General features: G+C 48.6%; 1 protein-coding gene across 12 annotated transcripts in view; it reads left to right on the forward strand.

Moving 5' to 3' along the window:
- Nucleotides 1-27,195, forward strand: part of CSGALNACT1 (chondroitin sulfate N-acetylgalactosaminyltransferase 1) — a 335,696-nt gene that overhangs the window by 277,248 nt on the left and 31,253 nt on the right. For all 12 annotated transcript variants that reach the window (XM_082374872.1, XM_082374867.1, XM_082374870.1 and 9 more), the window contains one exon: nt 17,169-17,385. In XM_082374872.1, the coding sequence (XP_082230998.1) occupies nt 17,169-17,385 (217 nt within the window). The remainder of the gene's footprint in view (nt 1-17,168; nt 17,386-27,195) is intronic.

Consider the following 27,195-nt stretch of genomic DNA (forward strand, 5'->3'; position numbering starts at 1 on the left):
TGTCCTGAGAATTACCCTTTAATGCTCTGCTATCAGGTATCTGTCGTTCCTTTGTTTACATCACGCCTGCTTTTGTATATATATATATATATATAAATTTATTTATTTATTTAGTTTTATTTTTGGCTGCATTGGGTCTTCGTTGCTGTGCGTGGGCTTTCTCTAGTTGCGCGAGCGGGGGCTACTCTTGCGGTGCGCGGGCTTCTCAGTGCGGTGGCTTCTCTTGTTGTGGCACACGGGCTTTAGGCGTGCACAGGCTCAGTAGTTATGGCGCATGGGCTTAGTTGCTCCGCGGCATGTGGGATCTTCCGGGACCAGGGCTCAAACCCGTGTCCCCTGCACTGGCAGGCGGATTCTTAACCACTGCGCCACCAGGGAAGTTCACGCCTGCTTCTTTAAGAGCTTCTTTATAGCTGTGGCCCTTGAGGTGTCTTATTCTGTGTCAGTGACAGCTGTGATGACCTCCAGTCTTATTGGAACGGATGGGACCCTGGGCCCAGAAGACAACTTTTGCACAAGCTTTACAGATGGGTCCCTGTCCTGAAGGATGATATTTTTTCCTATCTCTTCCCAACTGCATCTCCTCACCATGACAACCCACATCCCACAGTAGCCATCATGCATAAGACTTTCACCCTGCGGGGCTTTCATGCTGAATTCCATGTCTAAACACCATCAGACAAGCCGTCTCCAGGCATTCATGGTGTCCTTGTGCCCCCAGGGTTCCCCCTCCGTTTCTTCTCACAGAAATGTCCACCATTCACACACTGGCAACCTAAAGTGGATTGTATAAAACGGGGAAACCCGGGGCTTCTCAAGCCCCTTATTGTTACACACTCGGTGAAGGTACACAGCGTACCGAACAGCCATTGTAAGGAGAATGACAAGCAGTGAGGGCGGGGAGCTCTTCTTGGCTTCGGGGTTGTTCACAGCAGTTCACGTGAACGTCAGGCCTCCAAGGGACGAAACCTCTGCCACATCAGGCCCCTGCAGCCGGGATGCTCTGCTCCTGGTGCAGTTCGGAGTGAGGTGTCAGCGTGGTTCGGGGTCGAGAAGGGGGCACCGTTCCTGTCCGTACTCACCTCCTAGAACCGCTCTGCAGTGCAGCCCCCCGGCTCCTGCGATGGCCTTGCTCCATTCGGAAATCACTGGCTTGTGGAAGCGTTGACGTCACAGTCCCTAAAGCAGTGCTTTCCAACCCTGGCTGCACGTTGCAATCTCGTGGGGAGTCCAGGGCACGCTACAGACTGACTAAATCGGGATCTCTGGGGGCGGGGGGCGGGCATCGCTATTTTTAAAGCTCCCCGGGTGACCCCAGTGTGCAGCCGCTGTGGTGAACCACTGCCTTGGAGGAATCGCCAGCCCTAGAGCTGGAACGCCCTCCCAGGTAATAGTTCTCAAGCCCGTGCCCGTTTGGGGGCTGGTCTCTGGAAGTTGTGATACTCTTTGTGGAACATTATGAAATATATTTGACCTTCTCTCTGTAACTAGCACATGACCTTCGTTTGGTCCTTTCCTTCTCCCCAAATAATACGCTAGCTAACACTTACTGAGTGCTTCAAGCATTTTGTGTATTAAGTGCTCTATGTGTACTTCAGTCCTCACGAGGACCCCATGAGACGGGTCTTATATTACAGTCCTGCATATTTACAAGCGAGGACACAGAGGCAAAGAAAGCTTCAGTCGCCAGCCCAGGATTACACAGCTGGCACTTGAACCTAGGTGCCCTGGCTCTGGGGTCTGCGCTCCTGCCTCCTGCCTCTCAGTCCACAGAGAGAAAGCCAAGCACTGATTCATTCAGTAGGCATTAACAGAGCCCCTACAGTGTGCCAGGCCCTTACTCATACTTTCACTGTCGTGAACTAGGGGTGGCTTAACAGATAACAGACCTGTGTAATGCTGTCAGAAAAAAATGACTTCAAATCAATTTCAAAATAATTATTCTTGGTTGATGTCCTATAACACCAGCTCTTCTATATCTAACAACCTTAAACAGCAAGTTAACTATCTAATTTTTTAAATAATAATTTTCTTTTTTTTTTTTAAGTTTATTTATTTATGGCTGTGTTGGGTCTTCGTTTCTGTGCGAGGGCTTTCTCTAGTTGTGGCAAGCGGGGGCCACTCTTCATCACGGTGCGCGGGCCTCTCACTATCATGGCCCCTCTTGTTGCAGAGCACAGGCTCCAGACGCGCTGGCTCAGTAATTGTGGCTCACGGGCCCAATTGCTCCGTGGCATGTGGGATCTTCCCAGACCAGGGCTCGAACCTGTGTCCCCTGCGTTGGCAGGCAGATTCTCAACCACTGCGCCACCAGGGAAGCCCTAACTATCTAATTGAATGTACTTTGTTTTACTTTCTTTGAGATGCCCTCTTTGACCCATGGATTATTTAGAAGTGTGTTGTTTAATTTCCAAGTGTTTAGCGATTTCCTTGTTTTTCTGTTAGTGGTTGCTACTTTGAATTCATCATGATCAGAGAACACACTCTGTATAATTTCACTTCTTTTAAGATTGTTGGTTTGTTTATGGCCTAAGATATAGTCTATCTTATTGAATGTTCCATGGGTGCTTGGAAAATATGTGTATCATGCTGTTGTTTGGTGGAGTATTCTATATATGTCAGTTAGGTTCTGTTGCTTGACTGTATTGTTCACATCTTCTGTACCCCTTTTTTTTTCTTCTGTATCCTTTATGATTTTATGTTTAGTAGTTCTATTAGTTGCTGACAAGGTGATTGAAGTCTCCAACTATAATTGTGGAATTGTCTGTTTCTCCTTTCAGCTTTATTGGCTTTTGCTCTATGTATATTGAGGCTTTGTTGTTTGGTGCATATGTATTTCAGATCATTATGTCTTCCTGGTGGATTGATCCCTTTATCATTTTATAATGTCCCTCTTTGTCTCTAGGAATTTTCTTTGCTGTAAAGTCTACTTTATCTTATATGGCCACTCCTGTTTTATTAATGTTTGTGTGGTACATCTTTCTCCACCCTTTTTCTTTCAGTTTATCCATGTCATTTGTCAAATTTGAAGTGAGTTTCTTGTAAACAACTGGAGTTGTGTTACATTTTTTTTAATCCACTCTGCCAGTCTCCTTTTTAAAATTGGTATATTTAGGCCATTTAGACTTGAGGTAATCATGATGTGTTAAAGTTTGTCTCCCAAGTTAACAGTTTACATAACCAGGGTACATTTTCTTTTAGAGATCTCACCAAGAGATGAAATTAACAACAGCTGTCAGTGGGTACTTGACCAAGGGATCTTTGTTTATTTGCATGATTTTATGGCCAAAGTAAAAGTTTGATGTCATCGTCTTGAAAAGTTTTCTAAGCTAAATTTATTGAGATCACACTTAATTGCATGGGGTTTTAGCGTCTCAGCTGCCCATTTGTTCATGTGTTTGGTGGACCCAGAACTTTCTTCTGAGGAATATTTAGTCCCATCCGGGGACTCCCTGTGCGCAGCTCCTTGCTGAGGTCAAGTGGCCATCTGCTCTGGTATGTGCCCTGTGTGTCATAGGAAGATGTCAGTAATACTGCAGTCACGGTGGCTGGCAGTGTTTGCATCTGCTTGTGGTGACCAGCATGGTGTATTTTCGTGTCTGCACACCCTTATCAGTTGCTCTTGCTCCATTATTACTGCTGCATTGCAAACTGTCCTAGAATTTAGTGGCTTTTGATCCCCATTTTCACATGCTGACAGATTCTGTGGGTCCAGAGTTCAGAAAGGACCCAGTGGGGATGACTGTCCCTGTTCCAGCTCGTCTGGGGCCACGTCTGGGAAGGCGGGAAGGTTGGGGTGACTCGACCTTGGGGAGACAATCACCCAAACGTACCTTCCCTTGCAAGTCTGGCAGCTGTGCTGTGGTGACGTGAGCATCAGGACGGTCCCTGGAGCTAGGCGACCCTGGGGTAGTTGACCTCTTACGTGGTGGTCTGGGCTTCACGAGAAAACGTTTCAGCAAACAAAGTGGCAGCTGCATCACTCCGCGGTCCTCTCTTGGGCAAAGTAGCCACAAGCCCACTCAGATTCGAGGGGATGGGCCCTCCCTTGATGGGAACCTTGTCAGATAATTTGGGGGTCATGACATACTTGAGAAAAAATATTTATGGAGTACTGCCACCTAGATAGGTTAAGTGGTATCTGTTCTTTCACATTCTCTAAGTTAAAAATAAAATTTTTATATTAAACTATCATTTGAAAACTGCATAGCCTAACAGACCACCTTGTTCTGATATGCTGTGGAATTACTTTATGCTTGACTAGTAGGTCAGTTTCAGGCTATGTGAGGAAGGTTGCTGTAGGAATTCTCTAGAGGCTCATAACCCTAAGATGTGTTTCTCTGGGTTTATTGTGATTTCACGGACACAGTGAGTCATGTGCTGTTTGTTGTGTGTCCTGTGTGGTTGGCGAACCTGAAGCTTTGAGAATTGACTTTGTCCAAAGTCACAGAGCAAGTTAATCGTTGACTGGAATTAAATTCAGTGTCTCTTTCTCCTGGGCCAGTGTCTGTGTAAGAACGTCCCTGGCTCTGTCATCTAAGGTGTCCCTTTATGACGTGCCACCTCATGGGGTGACAGACACATAGCTCTGTGTTCTGAGCAGACTGTTTCACTAAACGGGATGTTCCTGTTGGGTGACAGACTTCACAGCCCCCAGTAGTCGGTGTTACATTGTTTCTTAGTGTGCTCTTCACCCCAGAGAAGCATGTTCACTTCCCCACCGTGCGGTTTCCCTGGTGATCAAGCTGAGGCGTGTGTCCATGTCTGTTTCTAAGGATGGGGAAGAAAGTGTGGCATAGGATTCGTTCTTCTAAAAGAAAGCTAATCTCAACGTGGTTTTCTTCACAACCCGTTATGGTGATTAGGACATACTTTTTTACAGTTTAGGATCGAGATTGTTATATTTTAGCTATAGTGATTGTCAAAAAGTAAAAGAAAATCCACAAACCAGGATCCAAGCAAAACCAATAACCTGTGTGGTAGTGACTGGTCCGACCTTGGTGTGACTCAGAGGTGTAGGAGACTGGGGACCCGCCTGGCCCCTCGCCCAGCCTTAGGACTGTCCGAAGCTTTCTGCGTGGACACGTCCACCTCCTCTCCGTTACTCAGTCCCCACATCTCCTGGACAGAGCCAAGGGCTTCTCACCGCGCCCCCCACCCCCACCGCCCCGACCACAGTGCTCTCCAGGCAGGCCCGGGTCTTATTCATCTTCATGGCTCTAGTCTGTTACCGTGATGGAAGGTGCGTATCAAGAGACCGTGGAGTGAAGGAGCGACTGGATTGATGGTTCACAGAAGCAGAACCCATCACTCACTAGCCTCTTGCCTTGCCTTCTGCCCTTGTGGCCCCAGAGTGTTTGCAAGAAATGATTCATCATTCACATTTCATTTAAAATACTGCTAAAGTTTGGGCCATAGCTCCAAACTTTCTCATGTTATGAAGGAGATGTTCAGACAGAAAACCAAAAAAAGAGGATTGGGGTCTGAAAAGTGCTTTCTTTCAGTGTTAGTTTTCCTCGCTGTTGTGACCTCAGTTCCTCTCCCTTTCTGTGACCCTGGAAGCAGGGGGGGTCGCAGGCCAAGCCATGCTCTGGGGCCTGCTCCGTGGGCCTCTGATCACGGCCCCCTCCCAGCAAAGCTCCATCGATTCAGAACATTATTATTTATTGCAATGGCTACTCCTGGTGTTTACTGTCTAATGTTGGTACCAGTTTGGGGGTAAACCAGTGGTTCCCCAATTTAATAGGTCTGGTGGGGGGGGTGCCCAAGAATCTGCCTTTTCTAAGGCTGACCAGTTCCTACCAGCACAGACAAATGCAGGTGGACCGTTGTCTGTTGTGGTAGAAGATGATGACCTGTACGCCAGGCCTTCTGATTCTTTTACTCTTCAGCCTGCTGTGGGTGATCTGTCTTGTGGCAGTGCCACAGAAACATACATGCTTTCCCCCAGATACCCAGTGGTTCAGTGTTACAGCCTATCTGTAAAGCTAAAATGAATTCTTACCACTGACTAAGTGGATAAGTTAGCCAAATAAAATAAATGCTCACAGCAGGTCCAACTTAGGGTATTCCTTGAAGCACAAAGCAGTTGACATGGATGCTTTGACCTTACCCTGTGATTCGATTCTTAAGGCCTGGAAGTAAGAGCTCGGTGTCGTGACATATCTTGTTTAAAGTGTTGTGAAGTGAGTGTGAAGCCAGGGTTAGACCGGGGTCTCTGGCTTAGGTGGTGCCAAGCACAGCGACTGTCAGGACAGCTCGGGGCCTGGACGTGTCCGCAGCGGGAAGGAGGCTGCGCTAATGATGGGAGGGGTGTAGGCGTGCTGCGGTGCAGGGTGGTGCTAACCAGTATGGGGGGTGTAGTCAGATAAAGGGTTGTGGTATCTGATAACTACAGGTCAGTGATTTGAAAATTCCAGTTGATATTATACATTAGAAATGGGTTTCTCAAGCAACGGGTAAAAAAATTCTGTTGCAGTATTGCTAAGAAACTACCTTGACTCAGATTTTATATATGCTAGTTTGTATATCACCAGGCCTTTTACCAGAATATCAAGAATCCTGGTCTCATACAGATGGCCAAAAGGCACATGAAAAGAGCTCAACATCGCTAATGATTAGAGAAATGCAAATCAAATCTACAATGAGGTATCACCTCACACCGGTCAGAATGGCCATCATCAAAATGTCAACAAATAATAAATGCTGGAGAGGGTGTGGAGAAAAGGGAACCCTCATACACTGTTGGTGGGAATGTAAATTGGTGCAGCCACTATGGAAAAACAGTATGAAGGTTCCTTAAAAAACTAAAAATAGAACTACCATATGACCCAGCAATCCCACTACTGGGCATATACCCTGAGAAAACCATAATTCAAAAAGAGTCATGTGCTACAGTGTTCATTGCAGCTCTATTTACAATAGTCAGGACATGGAAGCAACCTAAGTGTCCATCGACAGATGAATGGATAAAGAAGATGTGGTACATATATACAATGGGATATTACTCAGCCATAAAAAAGAATGAAATAATGCCATTGGCAGCAACATGGATGGACCTAGAGATTATCATACTAAGTAAGTCAGACAGAGAAAAAGACAAATATCATATGATATCACTTATATGTGGAATCTAAAAAATGATACAAATGAACTTATTTACGAAACAGAAATAGACCCACAGACATAGAAAACAAACTTACAGTTACCAAAGGTTGGAAAGGAGGGGAGGGATAAATTAGGAGCTTGGGATTAACATATACACACTACTATATGTAAAATAGATAACCAACAAGGACCTACTGTATAGCACAGGGAACTATACTCAATATTTTATAATAACCTATAATGGAAAAAAATCTGAAAAAGAATATATGTATGTGTATATATATATATGTATGTATAACTGAATCACTTAGCTGTACACCCAAAACCATCACAACATTGTAAATCAACTATACTCCAATAAAAAAATAAAATTAAAAAAAATGAAGAATCCTGGTCTCTGGGTCCACAGTGACTTAAAAGAATGAGTTATTGGATCCAGCTTCCAAGCATATTTGATGCCATTGTATTGACACATAGCACAGCAAGAGGAGGGCTTTCCCAAGCCCGGACCCATCTGACTGAGAGTAGTAATGCAGTCAACGACGAATGGGGCAAAGGGGCAGGACGTCATAATAATAGTAATGACATCGTTATCGTTATTACCGCTGCTGACATCGCCGAGTGCTTCCTGGGTACCAGGCATGTTTACATGTGTTCATTTATTTAACCTTCACAAAATCCGTATAAAGAAATAGGGCTGTATTTTTATTGATCCCGTTTCTTAAAGATGAGGAAAGTGGTATCAAGGAATCAATCCATAATACGTTATCTCAGTCTTCAAAAGTGAGTCTTGAGACTGACTTTTCTGATATACTTCGGACAGTTACCATCTTTCTGAAGTATCTTTATTGATGTTTTTCTGTTCTCAAAAGTCAATCTCAAAAAGAAAGGAAGAACAGAAAATAAAGAAGACTTGTAAACATCCTTTTGATGGTGAGGTTGATTGACCTTTAAGAGCTTGAGCATGGCAGGCTCTTGGATTCGCAGCTGTGCTGCCGGTCACCCTGTGAGCATGTCATTCGTAACGTGAACAGGTTACTCACTTACCTTCTGCAGAGGCCTCCATTCTCCCGTCTGTAAAAAGGACGTGGTAAAGGGCGGACCGTCTGGAAGCCTCCTTCGAACCGAGGTGGTATTTGTGAACATGGTCTGAGCAGCCACGGGCAGGCACGGCTGTTTGGGCTGCGTGGCCTCTGCTTCGGGCTGAGCTGGACGAGTAGTCGTGTACACACAGCTCACGGGCACCAGAAGAACGACGAGGTCACACGTGCCCCGCTCTCTGACCCTTAACCCCGGCGCATTGCTGCTGCTGTATCTTGAGTTGCTGCTTCTCCCACATCCTGGACGTGCCGTCCGCGGCTGGTGGGAAGCGTGATAACGGCGTCCGACTTCCTGTCCCCAGGTTTGCTCTGGAGCCCTGAGACGCCCCCCCTGGTCCCCGCTCGAGGCCCCTCAGACTCTGCTGAGTCCGGCAGCGTCGCTCTGTGTGGCTTCCACGTTGGTTCCCTAGAGGAAGGAGGGGGGTGCATCCCCCGAGACCCCGTCGCCGCAGAGTGAGAGCTCGGGTGGAGAGGAGGCGGTGGGGTCGCGGTCTGTCCGGCCAGTGTGAAAGCCTGGCCTCCCCGGGAGCCCGCTTTTCCACGAAACCTAAACGTCCTCAGGAGCCTTTTCCCGTGACTCCGCTGTCACTTCTGACCTCGGCCCCCGAGCTGCGCATGCTCACCTGGCCCGATTTCTCCCCCTCCGGTCCTGCATTGCCTCCGGCTCTCGCCCGCACCCTCGGCCGGACCCCGGTGAGGCCCCTCGGCCACTTTCTTCGCGGTGCCGACCCCCTGGCCCTGCACGTGTGTCCCGCAGAGCCGGCCTGGATCCGCAAGTCCTGTGTCCCCCTCCTTGCTCTGCTCCTCCCGCCGCCGGGGACAGTCCCCTCGTGCACGTGCTCTGTCGGGGCTCACGGGGCCTCCTGCGCCCTCGTGCCCGGGTGTGGACCCCTCTTGCCCTGCCCCGTGCCGCCCCGGCTCTCCACCGGCCCGGCCCGCCCAGCAGCCTGTGTCGCCCCTAAGCCCCATTCTCAGCCCGGCCTTCCTCCTGCTGCGCGAGAAACTGGACGCTCGTTCTCGTGCTTCCTTGGGCTCCTCGTCCCACCCCTGCGTGGTCCGCACCCCGCTGGCCTCCTGCCCTGTGCTGGGGGGTAGGTTGCCCCCTCTCTGTCCCAGACCTGGTCCTTCCCTGGGTGGGACCCCATGGGACCCCACCCCACCCCACCCCACCCCACCCCTCCTTCCATCCGTGTAGCCTTGTGGTCTATTTCTGTTTGCGTCTTCCTCTCAGCGCGAGACGGACTTGTTCTTTCTCCTATTTTTCAAGTCCTTCATGAAGGACTTTTCAACCCTCTGAGTTCCTCTGGCTGCCACTCTGCTGGGTCCGCCCCTTCTTACCCAGCACCTCCCCATCCCACCCGCCTTCTGTGCTGCAGAAGCAGAGCTCTGGCTCCCGTGGAGCTCAGCTATGGGGGGGCGCAGGGGCGAGGAGGGTGAACACCCTCAGGTAACGGGCGGCGACGGCACTAGAACAGGGCGCGTGGAAGAGGGGACCGAGGGGGGCGGGAGACGGCCTCTTGGAAGAGGTGCATCTGGGTCGAGACCTACAAGGGGGGAAGGATCCGGCGGTGCCCAGCCTGGGGAGGCATCCCAGGCAGAGGCGGAGGAAAGGGCAAAGGTCCTGGTGCAGGAAGGAACTTGACAACTTCCAGGAAACAGAAGCAAGATGCTTTCCTCACCTAGCTCGCTCCTGCCACTCGACCTCTCACCCTCTTTCAGATTTGCTCCAGACCCTGTCGCTTCCGGGAACGTCATGGCCGGAAGGCGTTGGGCCGCTTGCCATCCAGTGGGCTGCCCCATCCTCATCTTACTTGACCTTGACGCAGCAGCGGGCGCTGAGCTGCCCTGGCCCACCGTGAGCTCCCCGCCGCCCCGTCCTGCACCTGACCTGGCAGCCTCCCTGCTGGCTACGCAGCACCTGCCTCCGGGGCCCCTCTTCTCACCCACCACACTTCCACAGCCCCCCCAAACGCTGGGGCATCTCACTCTGTCTGAAAAGGGCCTGTCTGCTGAGCTTCAGACACAACCTCCTCAAGTCAGCATTTCAGAGTTTAACTCATAGGCCTCGCCTCACCTGCAGCTCACTCCCCTCGACTGCCCTCTCACCTCTAACCGGTTCTCTCCAGCCTTTGCCACTTGCCCTCCTCTCACTGGCACTGTCTCAGTTTCCTGCTGAGTCACAGGGCTTCTTCCCTCATTGCTCTGATCTCACCCCCTGTGCTCCATCCACACCGCTGTCAGGCGACGGCGCTAAAGCCACCTCGCCTCTCCCCTGCGCTTGGGGGGAGTTTGCTCCCGAGGAGGCCCTGGTGGCCAGCGTGCTGTGCCCCACCTCGCTGTCCAGCTTCACCTCCTGCACCTGCCTCCTGTGCCCCAGCCGGGCTGAGCTGCTGCAAGTTTGCCAAACATAACAAGTTGGTTTTGTTTGTTCAGTATCTTTGTTATCTTTCCGTGGAATGTTCTCTCTGATTTTGTAGTCTTGGCAAACGCCCAGTCTCCAGTTCTGGTGAAATATCGTCTGTCAGCCTGTCCACACCCTCAGCAGGTGGAGACGCCCTCCTTTCTGCTCCCTGCACCGTGGGCAGACTCTCAGGTGCTTCGCATGTTATATGTGCCTCTTTGGTTTACCTGTCTGCCTTCTCTCTAGAATGTGAATTCTGAGAGCACAGTGATTTTCTTTTTTAATCTTCAATTTATTTTTGGCTGCATTGGGTCTTCGCTGCTGCATGTGGGCTTTCTCTAGTTATGGCGAGTGGGGGCTACTCTTCGTTGCGGTGCGCGGGCTTCTCGTTGCGGTGGCTTCTCTTGTTGCACAGCACGGGCTCTAGGCACGTGGGCTTCAGTAGTTGCGGCACGCGGGCTCAGTAGTTGTGGCGCACGGGCTTAGTGGCTCCGTGGCATGTGGGATCTTCCCGGACCAGGGCTCGAACTCGTGTCCTCTGCATTGGCAGGTGGATTCTCAACCACTGTGCCACCAGGGAAGTCCCCACAGTGATTTTTTTTTTAAATCACATCTCTCGTTATATCTCTAATGGAGAACACAGTCCATGGTGAATGATACCCATAAGGAAAATCAATAAGGATAAAAATAACCATGTCATGTGACTATGAATTGTGCGTGGCTGGTGGTACACCTGGTGAGGAGCCCAGCCCACTGCTGCGCTGGGATCATAACATGTCTTCGCTTCCCACTTAGTATCAGATACATGATTGTCTTCATGGAGTTGATATGTAGCTTTGTGGGGAAAAGATGGCTCTGAAAAGAAAGTCCACTGCCAGTATTAGTGATGAAGTAAGGGGGAGCCCTCAGTAAGTGAGGTTCTTAGAAATTCTTGATGGATTAAGAACCAAGTGTTGGACCCCGTGCTCCGCAACAAGAGAAGCCACCGCAATGAGAAGCCCGCGTACCGCAGTGAAGAGTAGACCCCGCTCGCTGCACCTAGAGAAAGCCTGCACGCAGCAACGAAGACCCAACGCAGCCAAAAATAAATAAATAAAAATAATTAAAAAAAAAAAAAGAACCAAGTGTTGAGTTTGTCTGCATGGATCTACAGCATGAACAAATGCAATAAATAGGAATAAAAAAGGGGATTCATGATTGTTTCAGCAAGGACATCAGTCGGTGCAGCCGTTTCTTATCAAAAGGAATGTTTAGTGAAAGTTAATGGTGATGAACCTGAGTCAGGACGAGTGCAGAAGCGGCTGTGAGCTGATGCCCCGTGATGCAGGAGAAACAAGGTGTGTGCAGGCATCCCATAACCTGGCAGAGGAGGAAAGCTGTAAAGTGGTTACTTTTTACTGTCTTTATGGGGAGAATTATCTACATTGTAGTACTCTGAGCATCTGGGGATTCATGGCAGTCTTTTGCAAATGTCAAGTGTCTGCTACTTTCCCTAAGAAAATAGAGCCGACAACAGATGGCACTGTGATGATGTCTTGTTATCCCACGTGGCCTGGGAGTGAGACGTTTCATCAAAGTGGAATTCTTTAGATAACTGAAGCACCACAATAGTAGAAAATTACCGTTGTGAAATAAAATCTTTCTCAGGTATGTCCCAGTTTCTCTTTCTGAACAGACTAAGGAGATTAGGCTCCTACAGTGGTGTCTTCAAAGGCAGTTTACATAGGTGGAGTATTTTTTTTTCTTTATATTAGATGATCCCAGACATTTCTGTTAAATTAAAACAAAATAATAACATTCTGTCTCCCCCCTGCTGTTAGGAGGTGACCTGTCACTACTTACTACTGTCAGCATTTCTGCCTGTTACACCTTTTCTCTCTGCATATACTCTCCTTTTTCTGGAAATAATTTTTTTTCATGAAAATCCCCCCCTTTTCAAAATTTACTACTTTTAATGTGTTGTAGAGTCTGAACTCAGATCATTGTTATTTAGCAGCTGTTAGAGCTATGTGTAAAAGAAAGAGAAAAGCTCCAAGGGGGCTTGTAAGGGTTATCTGAGGGTAAAGGAGCTGTGAACCGTGGTTTTTACCACAGACCTTATGTTGTTTGTCTGACTTCTCAGACGCTGCTGCCCACGTTCCTGCTTCTTCCTTTGCTCTGAGGGGTTTGTGTTGGGTACGGAAGGCGACCTCGAGGGAGGAAACAGCTTCCCTGGGTCTCGGTGTGCTCGTCTGTAAAATGAGAGGCTGGACTAGACCATGTCCGGGGACACATGTGTCACGGGCCAGGAGAGCAGCTCCACACAGAGGTGTGTAAGCTCTCAGATCCGCGTGTCTGGAGGAGTGAGCGATCACTTGGGATTGAGAAAGTCTGGGAATCTTCCCAGGGGAGGAGGGTACTGTTTAGAAGGGGTGAGGGGGGACCGGTGGGGACCTGTGTCTTGAGAAAGTGCCAGGCCTTTTCACAGGACAGCAGTTATTGTGGTAAAATATACATAACGTAAAATTCACCACTTTAGGCTTTTTTTGGCCACACTGTGCAGCTTATGGGATCTTAATTCCTCAGCCAAGGATTGAACCCACGCCCTCCGCAGTGAGAGCACGGAGTCCTAACCACTGGACCACCAGGAAATTCCCTATTTTAACCATTTTTAGGTGTACAGTTCATTGGCATTAAGTACACTCACATTGTGCGTAACTGTCATCCCCACGCATTTCTAGAACTTTTTCATTATGTCGGACTGAAACTCCGTGCCCAATAAACACTAAGTCCCCTCCCCCTGCCCCAGCCTCTGGTGAGTCCCAGTCTACTGCCTGTCTCTGTGAATTTGACTGCTTTAGACTCCTCGTACGAGGGGGGTCATACAGTCTCTGTCCTTTTCTGTCTAGCTGACTCCACTTAGCTCACGTTTTCGGGTCCATCCATGCTGTAGCACGTGTCTGAATGTCATTCCTCTTTAAGGCTGAGTAATATTCCGTTGCATGTATAGACCACGCTTTGTCCATCCATTCACCTGTTTGTGGAGGTTTGAGTTGTTGCCACGTTTGGCTGCTGTGAATGATGCCGCTGTGAACATGTGTGTACAAGTGTCTGTTCAAGTCTGTTTTCAGCTCTTTTGGGTGCACACCCAGAAGTGCAATGCCTGGGTCAGATTATAATTCTGTGTTTAACTTTTAAGAGAACTGCCAGGCTCTTTTCCACAGCTGCACCGTTTTACATTCCCACCAGCGTTGCACTTTCGGTTCCAGTTTCTCCAGGGGGAAGAGTAGTTGTATATGCTCGACGTAAACCCAATTTCACGTGAGGCAGGGGCAGGACCTGCAATTAGGACAGGAGTTTGGAGCCAGATAAGGGAGGGTTTGAAGGCTTGGCTGTAGTATTGGTGCTTTGCTCTCTGGGCTGTGGGAAGCTGGGGGGCTTCTGAGCTGGGGCAGAGCAGGCGTAGAGTGATGCTATAGGAAGCTAAGGGCCCCAGGGTATGTGCAGGATGGGCCGGGCCCTGGAAGTGGGGCAGGGGTGTCAGAGGCAGCAGGTATCCAGCTGGCGGACCTGGGCTCCATGCGGGAAGGTAGGAAAGGCGGGGCTGAAAGTGGGGACACCTCTGGGCTCAGCAGTGCAGCACTGGCCACAACCACGTCCGCTCGTCCTGAGTGAGGGCAGGGACCTTCGGCGTCATGATTTCTGAGGTCCGTAAGTGGAAGGCAGGATGGAGGGGGTCACGTCCGCATCTGGTAAGCTCCTCGCCTACTGAAGGAGCAGACATCTGCAGCAGACTGGGGAGCTGTATCTTGGATTCCCGGAGGTGTCCGCATCTAGTTGTTGGTCCTGGGGCCTGGACCCCTGGAGGAGAGCAGGACAAACACGGGTCTGCCTGCGCCGGGAGCAGAAACAGCAAACTCACAGGAAGCTCGGCACCTAGTGGCGGAAAGCGGGAAAAGGTGTTCAACTAAGCTCTCAGCCAGCTCCAGAGTCCTCATTTTGATCTTTAATTTGCATAGTGGATAAGAATGATACTGCCCTATAAAATATGACTAGGGAGGTATTCGCGTGGCCAGCTTGCTTTGCCTTTGCCATCGTGCATGCAGCTCGTCGGCTGAAAACCCCATCCTGCCGCGGTGCCTCTGCTCCCTTTCCCTCGGAGGGAGACTCTCCGAGTTTCCACCCCTCAAGGTTTCCAGGAGGCGCGGGCTTTGTTTAGGTGCTGTCCTTACGTCATAAGGAGACTGGGGTGGGGGGACGTACCTGTGGGTGTGGTGGATGAGGGCTGGGGCTGGGTTTTGGTGGACACAGGCTGCAAGAGAGCTTTAAGTAACTTATTTAAAATAGATGGGATTAAGGGATGTAAAATCAGGTTTATAAGACATGATGAATTGAATTAGGCAGAGTAGGGGGAAACATGCTAAAAAGTTGTTGATGTAATAGCTGTTTCAAGGCACAGGATGCGGGTGAGGCCGACAGAGCAGCTGGAGTTGTGGGTGAGATCAGCCTGGTCCACTGGCTCCTGGTGGCCCCGGAGGGGTGGGGGGAGGGTGTGTCCGGGAACCAGGAACGCAGGCCGCTCCTGTCCCCCGGGATGCTGGCGCCGCTCCCCACAGGCATGGTTGTAGGAATCATTATTAGTAAGAACTGCTACGTTCTCTGGTTCTTTATAAATGGACGCCCATCTCTTGAGACAGGTGCATACCTGCATCTTCAAATCTGTGGATTTAGATTTTAAAAAGTTAATGATTCTGATCCTGGTGCTGAGAAAGAAAATGACTCCAATTCTGAGAAGCCATCCCGGCCCGCGTACTTGTCATCTGCAGGTTCAGCTGTAGCAGCCTTGCACGGGGGTTGCCGTGGAGAGCAGGGGTACTTGCTGGCCCCGGGTCACAGCTGTGTTTCCGTCCAGCAGAGATGCTGTTACTGAGCCGACCGCTTCCTGACTCAGCCCCACCCCACCTGGGCCCCTGGGAGCTGTGGTTGCCCAGCTGCTCTGGGCAGCAGAGGTGGGAAGAGCCCGTGTCCTCTGCAAGGACCAGTTGCCTGAAAGGGTGAACAGGCTTCGAAGGGAACCACTTCCCGTTTTCAGAGACATCCTCCGAGCCTCGTGAGAAGTGCCCCTCCCTTCTCCCACGAGTGGTCCTGGTGGGGATGCTGGGATCCCGTCCCAGCAGGAGCTCGGCAGACCTTCTCTCAGCTTCCCCGACCTGCACTGGGGAGCCCAGGAGGCTTCAGGAGGGAGCTCCGCCCCATCCTCGTAGCCCTGCGCCCAGGTCCCCGAGTCCCCGAGCCGCCGGCGTCGGGCTGTGCGTGTGAACCTCTGGGCGGTGGGAGGTGAGACCCCCTGCAAGATTCGCAGCCCAGGCTCCTCTCTGCGGCCCTGGAGGGAGATCAGAGAGGCCGCAGAGCCGGGGGTGTGGGGTGAACAGCTCCTGGAAGACGAAGAACAGAGGCGTTTGTGGTCCCCACAGAAGAGAGGAGGGGGGGGTGAGGACAGAAAGAGAAGGGCTCGGAGAGGCCTGGAAACCGGCGAGCCCGGGAGGATGCCTTCTGTGGAGTCGCCTTTGTAGCTACTCAGAGCCCAGCGTGCGTCCCAGCCAAAGTAGGGGCTCAGAGGAAGGGAGGACGAGGAAGAGAAAACCTGGCCAGTCAAGAGAAGAGAGACGAGGACGCTTCTCTGGTGATTTGTTGAACTGGATGGGTTTTTCTGCCGGTAGGAAAGCACCCACAAGCCCAGTGACACGGGGAGGTGTGGAACTTAGGCCCCAGGGGATGGTTGGCTCGCGAGGCGGGGAAGTTCCTTCCGGTCAGGCCTGCGGAGCCTCATCCCATGGTTGAGCGAAATGCTGGGTCACACGGTTCGCCCGGCAATGAGACGGTGGAGTTCCAGTGACGGCGACACTTGGGGGCCCCAAGTAGGCTGGCTCTGCGGCGCTGGCTGTGCTGCTTCCCGGAGGGGAAGTTATGTAAGACGTGCACCTGCCGCTGTGCTGGTACTGTACATACCATCTGCTTTAGTGCTTCCGGAAGCTTCCAGAAGCTTCCATGGGGCCACAAGACCCATGGGACCGGCCCGAGTGGCTCCCAGTGCCCCGAATGGACCACTGTGGTCACTTCATCTGAAATGGCTGTCGTTTCTCAGAGATCGTTTTAACACACTTCTTAAATATAATATTAAAGTATGTATCTTATCATATTGCAGAAATGTAGATAAATAGCAGAAAAGAAAAAAAACACATAACCCTGCTCCACAGCACAGCCAGTCTTATTTTGACATACTTCCTTACAGTCCTTTTTTAAATGCCTCTGAATAGTATAAATGCAGCTTTGTATCCAACGTTACAAACTTTTTGCTGTGTGTTTTTTTTAGGTCTTCATAACCGATTTTTAAATTGATGGTATTTTCATTTCTTTTGTGATTTAAATGGGAGCATTTTGAATTTTCTAATAAGTATTAGGTGTGGAGATTTAATCTTAATTTTTTAAAGTAAGGCATTTTGTGCTAGCTCTTGGCTATTAAAAACACTCAACAGCCACGGTTAATTTTTAGAACTGTCTCTCCTTGTGTCTGTTAACAGGGATCTACCGCACAGAAAAGGATAAAGGCACTTTGTACGAGCTCACGTTCAGAGGGGACCACAAGCACGAGTTCAGACGCCTTGTGTTGTTCCGACCGTTTGGCCCCATCATGAAGGTGAAGAAGGAGGAGCTGAACATGGCCGGCACGCTGGTCAATGTCATCGTCCCACTGGCCAGGAGGGTGGACAAGTTCCGGCAGTTCATGCAGAATTTCAGGTGGGCCTGTCGGCACGTGTGTGTGCAACGCTGACGGCACGTCCCGTCCCTCCCTGGTCCCTGCCCAGCACGAAGGCCCCTGTCTCTCCCTGTTCGACTCTGTTTTCTTCCTGTGAAGTTTATCGTTGTATCTGCCTTTCCCTAAAGCAATTAGAAAGCTGCCAGATAAGCGGATTTACCTTCAGAAGCGAAGGTTAGGAAGACTGGTCTTTCATCAGGATCTGTAGGGTCACGCCTGCTGGGTTCCATTCTGACTGCAGTTGGGGCTCAGGTTGGGGGACCACGAGGCTGTGCTGTCCCCTCACTGGACTGGGCCCCTCCCAGCCTCTGAAAGGCCGGCACCCGCGTGGCCGTGGACCTGTGTGCTCGGCTACAGCCCGGCTTCCTTTGGTGTCCTGCCCTGGCAGCGGCTGGAATGCATTCAGAGTCTTTTTTATTTTAACCTGTGTCTCCTCAGAGATTACATGGAAAATTATGCCGAGAAGTCTCCCAGCACTCATATTTGTAGCTACTCAAGAAGACTTAAGCGGGTTTTATGTTCCGATGCGGTGTGTAGTTTTTACACGTGTCTTCGAGCTCCTGACGGTGCGGTGTCGGATCTTACACTCTTGTGGACGACACTCACACGCTGCTTGAGGTCAATCGGCTAGCTGACTTAGCCGGCTTATTTTAAAGATAGAACGTCATGTGTGCCTAATGATAAATATCAGAAGATCAAACTTATTTTTAATCTTTTTTCATTACATTCACTTTATTAAAAGCCAGTAAGGCTCAGTATAAGGGTGTAGTTGAGGCTTCTCAAAATTCTGGATAATGCACACGTTTGAAGAGTAACCCGTTTCTGACCAGGCTTCAGAGATGGGAGTAAATGAAGCCCAGCACTTATGTATCTGGGTCCCTTTCTGTCTTGTAACCTCAGTCTGAACATGTCCTTCAAGCAAAGGTGACAGCTCCTCTCAAGATGGTCTCATTCCAGCTTCCAGAACCTTCTCCACTGGCATATTCAGGCCTGGAGATGATAACAGCTCTGCAGTCACTAGGAGGGGATATTGCTCTCATCCCCGTGTCTTCCTTACACCCTATCATTAAGCTTTGTAAATAGGTCCTTAATACATCTTCTCCAACTAAAAAGAGTAACCGTTTTCTAGCTACATTTTAAGGTCAGAACCCAGGAGTCTTTGGGGGGCCCTCTGGCCTGGTCTTCCGCGAGTTCAGAGTCCCTCGGCGGCACTCCTGATACGGCTGTGTGTGTGTGCGGTGTGTGCGTGTGCGTGCCAGGGCCGGCTGCAGGTCCGGGTAGAAAGCTCGCTGTTACTTGCACCTGAAGTCTGCCTCCCTGTAATTTCTACCCAGTGGGTCTAGTTGTGGCCTTTGAAGCAATGGCTGCCTTTGTATTCTCGGGGTTTGGGAGCTGGGCCTTCAGCTTGACGTCCTGCGGAGCTGGCTGGGCCGATCTTCCCACACCCATCCCCCACCAGTTTGGAGAACACCCCGGCGCGCGATCCCACGACTGTCGGCAGCGCCCCTCTGGCTCCGGCACTGAAGTGGCTGTGTGGCTCTGGCTCCCTTCAGCCCCCCTGGGTGCGTCTGTGTCCCTCTCTGCCTTCTCTTCGGACTGGCCGAGTGCACTGGCCAATGAAGCATCCATCCTGGGAGGACGGACCCAGGGCTGGGTCCCAGGCCTGAAGGCAAACCCTGACTCCCAGCGGCCGGTGTGCCTGTTCCCAGGGCAAGTTTATAGAAAGTTCCCTCGGCCAGGAAGCTGCCTGGAGCCTGGGGCAGGGCCCTGAGGTTGGCTTTAGCACACAGGCCGGTCGCTAGAGAGCTGAGCTTGGCGAGGTGGTGCCTCTGCCGGAGGGCTGTCTGCTCAGGGCACAGCCGAGTCCTCCTTTCAGGACTCCGGAGCCTGGAAGAAGGATTCTCTTGGGTGCATATGACTAATTATTATGACTGATTATTGCCTTAGTGTCACGAGGATGGCAAGTAATTAATAGTAGGAATAAAATTGGAAGGGAAATATTGTTGAAAAAAGTAAAACCTTTACAAGTCTCCAAAGTGGAAGTGGTGACATGAATGTCATTCTAGTTAATGTTTTAAAAACAAAAATCCAGGGGTCCTTTCTCTTGCCTGTCTCTGTTCAGATGCCCGCTGTAGCATGTGGGCAGGAGAGGGTGGTCAGGGAGACTGGTTCCTTGGGGACAAGGAGGGCCTGTGTGTGCACCGGACACTGGACCAGATGGAGGGATAAGAGGAACCTGGCTTCATGGAGAAAAGAATCTTAGTCCCACAGAGATAGAAATAGAGACCAGGACAGTGGGCCAAGAAAGTCTTCCCAGATGGAAGGCGCTTGAGCAGAGGCTGACAAGGGCGTCTGCTCCGTGGACCAGGGGCTTCCGAGCACGTTGAGGTCTCTGAAAAATTGGGATGATAGAGGGTACTCAAGCCTGGGGTATTTAATTCCGGGTCAGAACTTGGTAAAGGTGGCATTTCAAGTTGGCCAGCAGAGAATGGATTGTTCAGAACGTGGCTTTAGGACAACTAACCAAACAGCAGAAAAGATTTAATTCTGACTTCACACCAAAACCCAAAGTAAACTCTGGTCAATTAAATATTTAAATGCCATTAAATTGACCATAAGAGTATTGGGAGAAAATATAAGGGGCTAATTATTCAATATTTGATGTTGTCTTTGTGAAGTCTCTTCCATCCCAGGAGTGGAAACTGTCAACTGTGGTTAGCACTGAATATGGAACTATGAGTGATTTTTATTTCCTTCTTTTGGATTCTCTCCGTTTTATAAATGTTTATATTGTTTTGTAAATTTTTATATAGTTAGCATTTTTTTATTGTTTTCTTTAAAAATTCAACGAAATATATTTTTTTGCTTTTATAATTTAAACCTGACTTTTAAGTTTATGAAAGTGACACGTGGCTATTATGAGATGTTTAAACAGTAGAACACAACCAGGAGTAAATTATTTAAAAATTCACTTTTGGCCCTGCTTCCCTAAATTAGCCATTTTTAACATTAATTGAACATTCTGGGCACCTTTCTTTGCATTTACACAGATAGAAAAATAACATGCTTGAAATGTAATTAAGCATGAGACATGCCATATGTTCTATTTTTAATTAAATAATTAAATTTTACCTTACTTAAATTTATAGAAGATAATCTGAAGTATAACAGAAGAAATTGCTGATCTTTGAGAAAATGTTTCTGTGCTATAAAAGATCCCTCTAAAATTAAAAAAGTGACTTTACAAACCAGAACAGATTGGAATCATTATGTATTTTTACCCCATATTTTAGTTTTAGATTACATTGGTTGAAAAATTATAATAAGAAGAGGAGAGCAGCACAGTTATATTTTCTCGCTCTCCTGGTCCCATCTCCCCATTTGCTCTATCATTTTTTTTTCCTTTAAAGTACTTTTTTTTAAACATCTTTATTGGAGTATAATTGCTTTACAATGGTGTGTTAGTTTCTGCTTTATAACAAAGTGAATCAGTTATACATATACATATGTTCCCATATCTCTTCCCTCTTGCATCTCCCTCCCTCCCACCCTCCCTATCCCACCCCTCTAGGTGGTCACAAAGCACAGATCTGATCTCCCTGTGCTATGCGGCTGCTTCCCACTAGCTATCTATTTTACGTTTGGTAGTGTATATATGTCCATGCCGCTCTCTCACTTTGTCACAGCTTACCCTTCCCCCTCCCCATATCCTCAAGTCCATTCTCTAGTAGGTCTGTGTCTTTATTCCCGTCTTGCCACTAGGTTCTTCATGACCTTTTTTTTTTTTTTTCTTAGATTCCGTATATATGTGTTAGCATACGGAATTTGTTTTTCTCTTTCTGACTTACTTCACTCTGTATGACAGACTCTAGGTCCATCCACCTCACTACAAATAACTCAATTTCATTTCTTTTTATGGCGGAGTAATATTCCATTGTATATATGTGCCACATCTTCTTTATCCATTCATCTGTTGATGGACACTTAGGTTGCTTCCATGTCCTGGCTATTGTAAATAGAGCTGCAATGAACATTTTGGTACATGACTCTTTTTGAATTGTGGTTTTCTCAGGGTATATGCCCAGTAGTGGGATTGCTGGGTCGTATGGTAGTTTTATTTTTAGTTTCAACATTGTGAAAATGACTCTACTACCCAAAGCAATCTACAGATTTAATGCAATCCCTATCAAACTACCACTGGCATTTTTCACAGAACTAGAACAAAAAATTTCACAATTTGTATGGAAACACAAAAGACCCCGAATAGCCAAAGCAATCTTGAGAACGAAAAATGGAGCTGGAGGAATCAGGCTCCCTGACTTCAGACTATACTACAAAGCTACAGTAATCAAGACAGTATGGTACTGGCACAAAAACAGAAATATAGATCAATGGAACAGGATAGAAAGCCCAGAGATAAACCCATGCACATATGGTCACCTTATCTTTGATAAAGGAGGCAAGAATATACAGTGGAGAAAAGACAGCCTCTTCAATAAGTGGTGCTGGGAAAACTGGACAGGTACATGTAAAAGTATGAAATTAGAACACTCCCTAACACCATACACGAAAATAAACTCAAAATGGATTAAAGACCTAAATGTAAGGCCAGACACTATCAAACTCTTAGAGGAAAACATAGGCAGAACACTCTATGACATAAATCACTGCTCTATCATTTTTACCTCGTCAGGGTTTGCAGCCCTTACACTTTGCATTGTAACCACAGCTCCTGTGTGTTAAGTGGATTTAGTGCATTCATCAGCTGTCCTCTGACAGTGGCTTCTTCATTCCTGAGGTTTGGGTTGTCTGGATTTCATGGTCAAGACATTTCTTCAAGAAGGGTCATGAGTGCTTGAGAATAGAATGTCTGCTTGTTATCTGCACAGTTTAAGGATGACGTGGTTGGGCTTAAAACTCTTGGATACACTTTCTTTCCTTAGGACCTTGTAGAGGTTCTTCTGCATCTGATGATACCGTGGAGAAGTGTTAGGACAGCTTTATTTTGTCTCTCCTGAAAATGACAGAAGAATGCCTTCCTTTGTTGTGAATCATGATCACTTAATCAGGATATGTCTCACTCAGCTCAGTGCCTGTTGTTCTCTCTCCTGTAATTCAGTTTCCTTGTTTGTTTTGTGGATTCTTTCATTTCAGGGAACTTTTTCTCGTGTTCTAATTTTGAGTACTTCTCCTGCTTTGGGTTTGATTTCTCTGCTTCTCAGACCCAGTTGTGCATTCCATAGGTTTTCTCCACTTACTAGCTTCTCTCTAGTTTTTAATGTGTTAGTCTTTTATCTGCTTTCACGTAAGCCTTTCCTTTATGTGAGTAATTTGATTTTCAGATACATCTATTCTGTACCTTGCTGTTTCTAATTTACTTCTTCTGTTTCTTTTGGTTATCACGTTATTTTTCTGAGCACAGAATGTGCTTCTTAATCATAATCTGTTATTTTTATCATTTCCTCTTTGAACTTTTTTTATTGAATTCACATTTTTATTAAGAAAGTGTGAAACATTTGTAAGACATTTTCTTCAATTAGAGTTATAGTTTCTCTCAGACTAGGTTTTTCGTTCGCGTTTGAACACTGTTGCTTTCTGAATGCCCTCTCTTTCTTCCTTTAACTTTGCTGTTGTCCTTCAGATGTGGCTCTCTGCTGTTTGTCTTTGTCCCTCTTGCGTGTGGCGTGCTTTCTGCCACTCTGATGTTGTAGTGGTGGGTTGTCCTCGGCTGTCCCCCACCCTGACTGAGGGCTGTGTCACACTCCCAGCTGTATTTTGTGTTCTCCTCACGTCCTTCGTGGTCTGGAAGAGCAGGTGAAGGAGGAGACAGCTCCGCTGACCTTTGTGCACCTTTCTTAGAGGCTCCAGATTCCTGCAGCCCCTCTGGGCCTTGGGGCAGGCGTGTGGTGGTACCAGCCTTACTCTACCTGGTTGTGGGTGGACCTTCGTCCTAAACGGCGGAGGGGGGATCCTTTGGCTCCCAGCAGGGGCCTCTGTTAAGGGCTGAGGCTAAAATGTCAGAGAGAATTGGCCCCCGTTCGTTTTCCTCTCTCATCTTACCCACCAGTTGTTTTCAGCTCTTTCCACTCCCACAGGTAAAAATGGGGAAAAAAGATGAGGCTTTGGCCCTGTATTTGCTGGGTGGGCGGGGAGGGGTCTGGCTGTCAGTGCCCCTCGCCCCGGCTCCTCTTCCTGCTCTTACGAAGGATCTTGACTTAATGCGATGCCTTTTCCCCTCTGGTCCTGTCACACCTGCCTCTTTGCGGGGGTTAGTTCACCGAGCATCATTAGGATGGCCCTGCTTCCTTCATCACTTCCTATGTGATGTGGAGGGACCAGATACCCTGCTGCGGCCGTCCCTGTGTGGAGACCCCGCCGCGGAGCCGGGGCCCCTGTCCCCCAGCCTTCTCATCTGCTGCACACCTCCAGCCCCTCTTCTGCAGCACTTGTGGAGCTGGAACCATGAGGCTACGGTGGACTCTTCCATTTCTTTCCTTGGCCTCCTCTTTGTGACGTTCATGGCAGATTGTACCTCTTTTTTTGGCCATTTGTTGGTGGCAAGATTTTTGCCATTTGCCACTCTTTTGGGTACATGGTTGCAATGATCACCACTTGAGGTTAGTTTATTTAAAACATTATCCTCCCAATGCATCTCCTTTAAAATGTAAACAACCTTTGCTCTGACACCATTTGGCTGAGGACTTTTACAAGTCACTTCATACACCTGGGCTTTAGCATCTTCTATAACATCAAAGTACTGGTCCACATGAGTCCCTTTCACCTCTGATGCTGGTTGTTAGGTTTTTTATTTCCCACTTCAGTATCAGTGTGCTTAGTATTCAGCTAGAAAAGACCCAAATGGCTAAGCATTATAACAAATATGTCTTCTTGGACAGAAGAAATCGATGTAGAGCCTGGAATCCTCCAGAGAGAGCAGGCCTGGTCACAAGACACAAAGAGCCCTGGGGAAGGCTGGATCTGAGAAATCGCTCACTTGGGGTGATGACCGGGCATGGGGTGCCATCTGCAAGGACCAAGGACCAAGCTTTCCTGGTCCAGAACTGTGTCTGGGGTGGGGTGGACCCCCGTGACAAAATTGATTCCTGGGTTTATGGAGTTCATGGACTAAGGTATTTATTATGATTACTCTTCTATTCTCATGATTATTAGAACCATCTCAACAAATCCTAAGAATTATTTGTGTTTATAAAAAATACAAATTCCATAAAACCATTTTTATAAAGGTCAGTGGACAAGGACACAGTAACAGAGTGGAACAGGGGTGAAGTACACCTGGGCGCTGGGACTGAGGGAAGCAGTGCAATGTGTCAGAAACACCAGCTCTGAACCCCCTGGCAGGCAAGGGGGAGAGAGAAAAAGAAAGCCTAGTTTCCTTCAGCCTCAGTGGTTAATGAAAAGGAAGCTGCTATTTGTTGGGTGAGAGAAGATTTTCCTAGCCCTAGACCCTAAGGGCCTTTATTTAAGAGGCCATGAGCAAGAATGGGTGATGTTCTGGGATTTACAAGAAGTTAGGAGGCGAAGCACAGGGAGATCAGCTCGGTGCTCTGTGACCACCTAGAGGTGGGGGATAGGGAGGGTGGGAGGGAGACGCAAGAGGGAGGGGATATGGGGATGTATGTGTATGTATAGCTGATTCACTTTGTTATAAAGCAGAAACTAACACACCATTGTAAAGCAATTATACTCTAATAAAGATGTTAAAAAAAAAAAAGAAGTTAGGAAGCTAAAGCTCCTCATAACTTGTCCCCTCCCTGAGTGGCAATGACACCCGGATGTGCCCTGAGGACATGTATGGACCCTCTGGTCAGTTGCTGTGGGGCTGCTTTGGCGCCTTCGTGCTCCGGGCTCCACTGTTGCTATGGAGATAAGATGGCTCTTTGCTCCAGCAGCCTCTTCCTCCCTTGCTCTCTGGTGGTCCTGATCCCTGGATGAGCCTCGCAGGCTCCACGTGCCATTTCCCCTCCCAGGACGGCTTTATGCGTGGCCAGGAGTAGAGGGGGTGCCCCCAGGAGAACTTGCTTCAGATTCAGTCCCCTTTGCCCAGTGGTGTGTTGCCTTAAACCCACCTCCCCCTCCTCCTCCTCTCTTTTTTAAACCCCTCATTCTGCCTTTCTTGAAGCTATTCTCACATTTGCTTTTTGGCTGCTCAGTTTCCCTTGGCATCTGGCTTATCGGTTTTAAGCTTATCTATTGTTTTATTGTGTACTTTGTTCGCAGTAGCAGGAGGAACCTCATGGTAACAAAATTATAGATGGTCTTAGTGTCTTTGTCTCTGAGCCTCTCCTAGAAAAAAAGGATTTTTATGGAAATGATTTTTTGTGATTTTCAAAGATCTTTCTCAATTCATTCCAAATTTGCTTGATTTTTATTCTGACTCCTTCCAGCTGGACTGAGAACCCTTTTCCATGTTGCTGTGGGTCTTCTCAGACTTTGCTGGTTATTTCTGTTTTAATCTGTCCCTTTCTCCTTCCTCTGACACTTCTCTTGGTCCCTCCCTCGGCATTTATGACATTTAAAGGTAGTATCAGGGACATCTTTTACTTGAATTTTCTTCAGCAATTTTTAAAATCCTTTTCCTGCTTAGCGCCGTTAAGATGTTTCTGTGGACACTTCTGGATCTTTAAAAAACAGCGACTGTGGACTCTCTGAGACTGACGTGGGGCTGCAGCGTGGGCTCAGCCGGCCTGTGTGCAGAGGACCAGCTGAGCCCTGCCGTGCGGTGTGCTGGGCCGCACCCGCAGGCTGCGATCCAGGAGGTGCTCGGTCTTCGTTGTGTTTCCCAGAAGGAAAGCTAGCTTACCTTTCCCAGTGCCGTCCTCCATCCCTGCCTCGCTCCACTAGCTTTCCTCAGGCAGCCTCTTCTCTGCTCAGACCCCAGTGTTGCACCCAGGAAGGTTTTATGGTTTACATGTTTGAGAAACGCGAATCTACATCATTCACCTTATTTCCATAAAAGTTTCTCTGTGAGGCCTAATAAAAGATGTTTTTCACTTCATTTGAGCCACAGATTATGTAGAAACATCTGTTCAAGAGAAGGAAATGGTCAGTTGGCAATGGTCCCATTTGCTGTTCTGAAACGCGCAACCAGGAGAGCAGGTCCCGATGGCTTGGTTGAGGGTCACTGTTCACGCTCACATCTCAGCTTGTCAGATAACGGTGTCCAGGAGTTGTGTGTCACTTCAGCATGGGGTGCAGGAGCGGGGAGAACCCACCAAAGCAAAAGAAGAACATCATTTTCTAAAGCCTGATGATGACAGGCCCCCACCGCTCTCTGTTCCCTCCTCCGTCCCTTTGTGCCTGAGCACATTTCTTCCTGGTGTCCTCGACGACCAAAGGGAGAGATGGTAGCCTGACAGGCTGTTATGTGTTATTTCATTTGCATGGGACGTAATTAAAGCCTAAACAGGGTTTCTTCTCATACCTGATATACCTGAGTAGCAGACTGACTGAGAGAAGAATCAGGACGTGATTTCCTTGCATCTGCGCCTTCTCAGCCGGGAGAGCCCTTTCCCTGGTCCTCTCCACCTGCGTGGCGTCTACTCACCTGTCCAGGCCCGGCCTGGATACTGCCTTGACCTTGGTACCCGTCCCCATCACCCATCAGAAATGAGTCACGTCTCCACCGCGCTCCCCTGGCTCATTAGACCTGTTACTGCCGTTATTCTGTCCCGCCTTGTCCTGTGCTCTTCAGGTGCGCATTCCTTCCTGTCAAGTCCCTGATGCAGGAAGGGTGACCAGTTGTCCCAGTTTGCTTTGAGGTGTTTCCTGGG

The sequence above is a fragment of the Balaenoptera borealis genome, assembly GCF_965194805.1.
Source record: "Balaenoptera borealis genome assembly, chromosome: 21".
Lineage (NCBI taxonomy): Eukaryota > Metazoa > Chordata > Mammalia > Artiodactyla > Balaenopteridae > Balaenoptera > Balaenoptera borealis.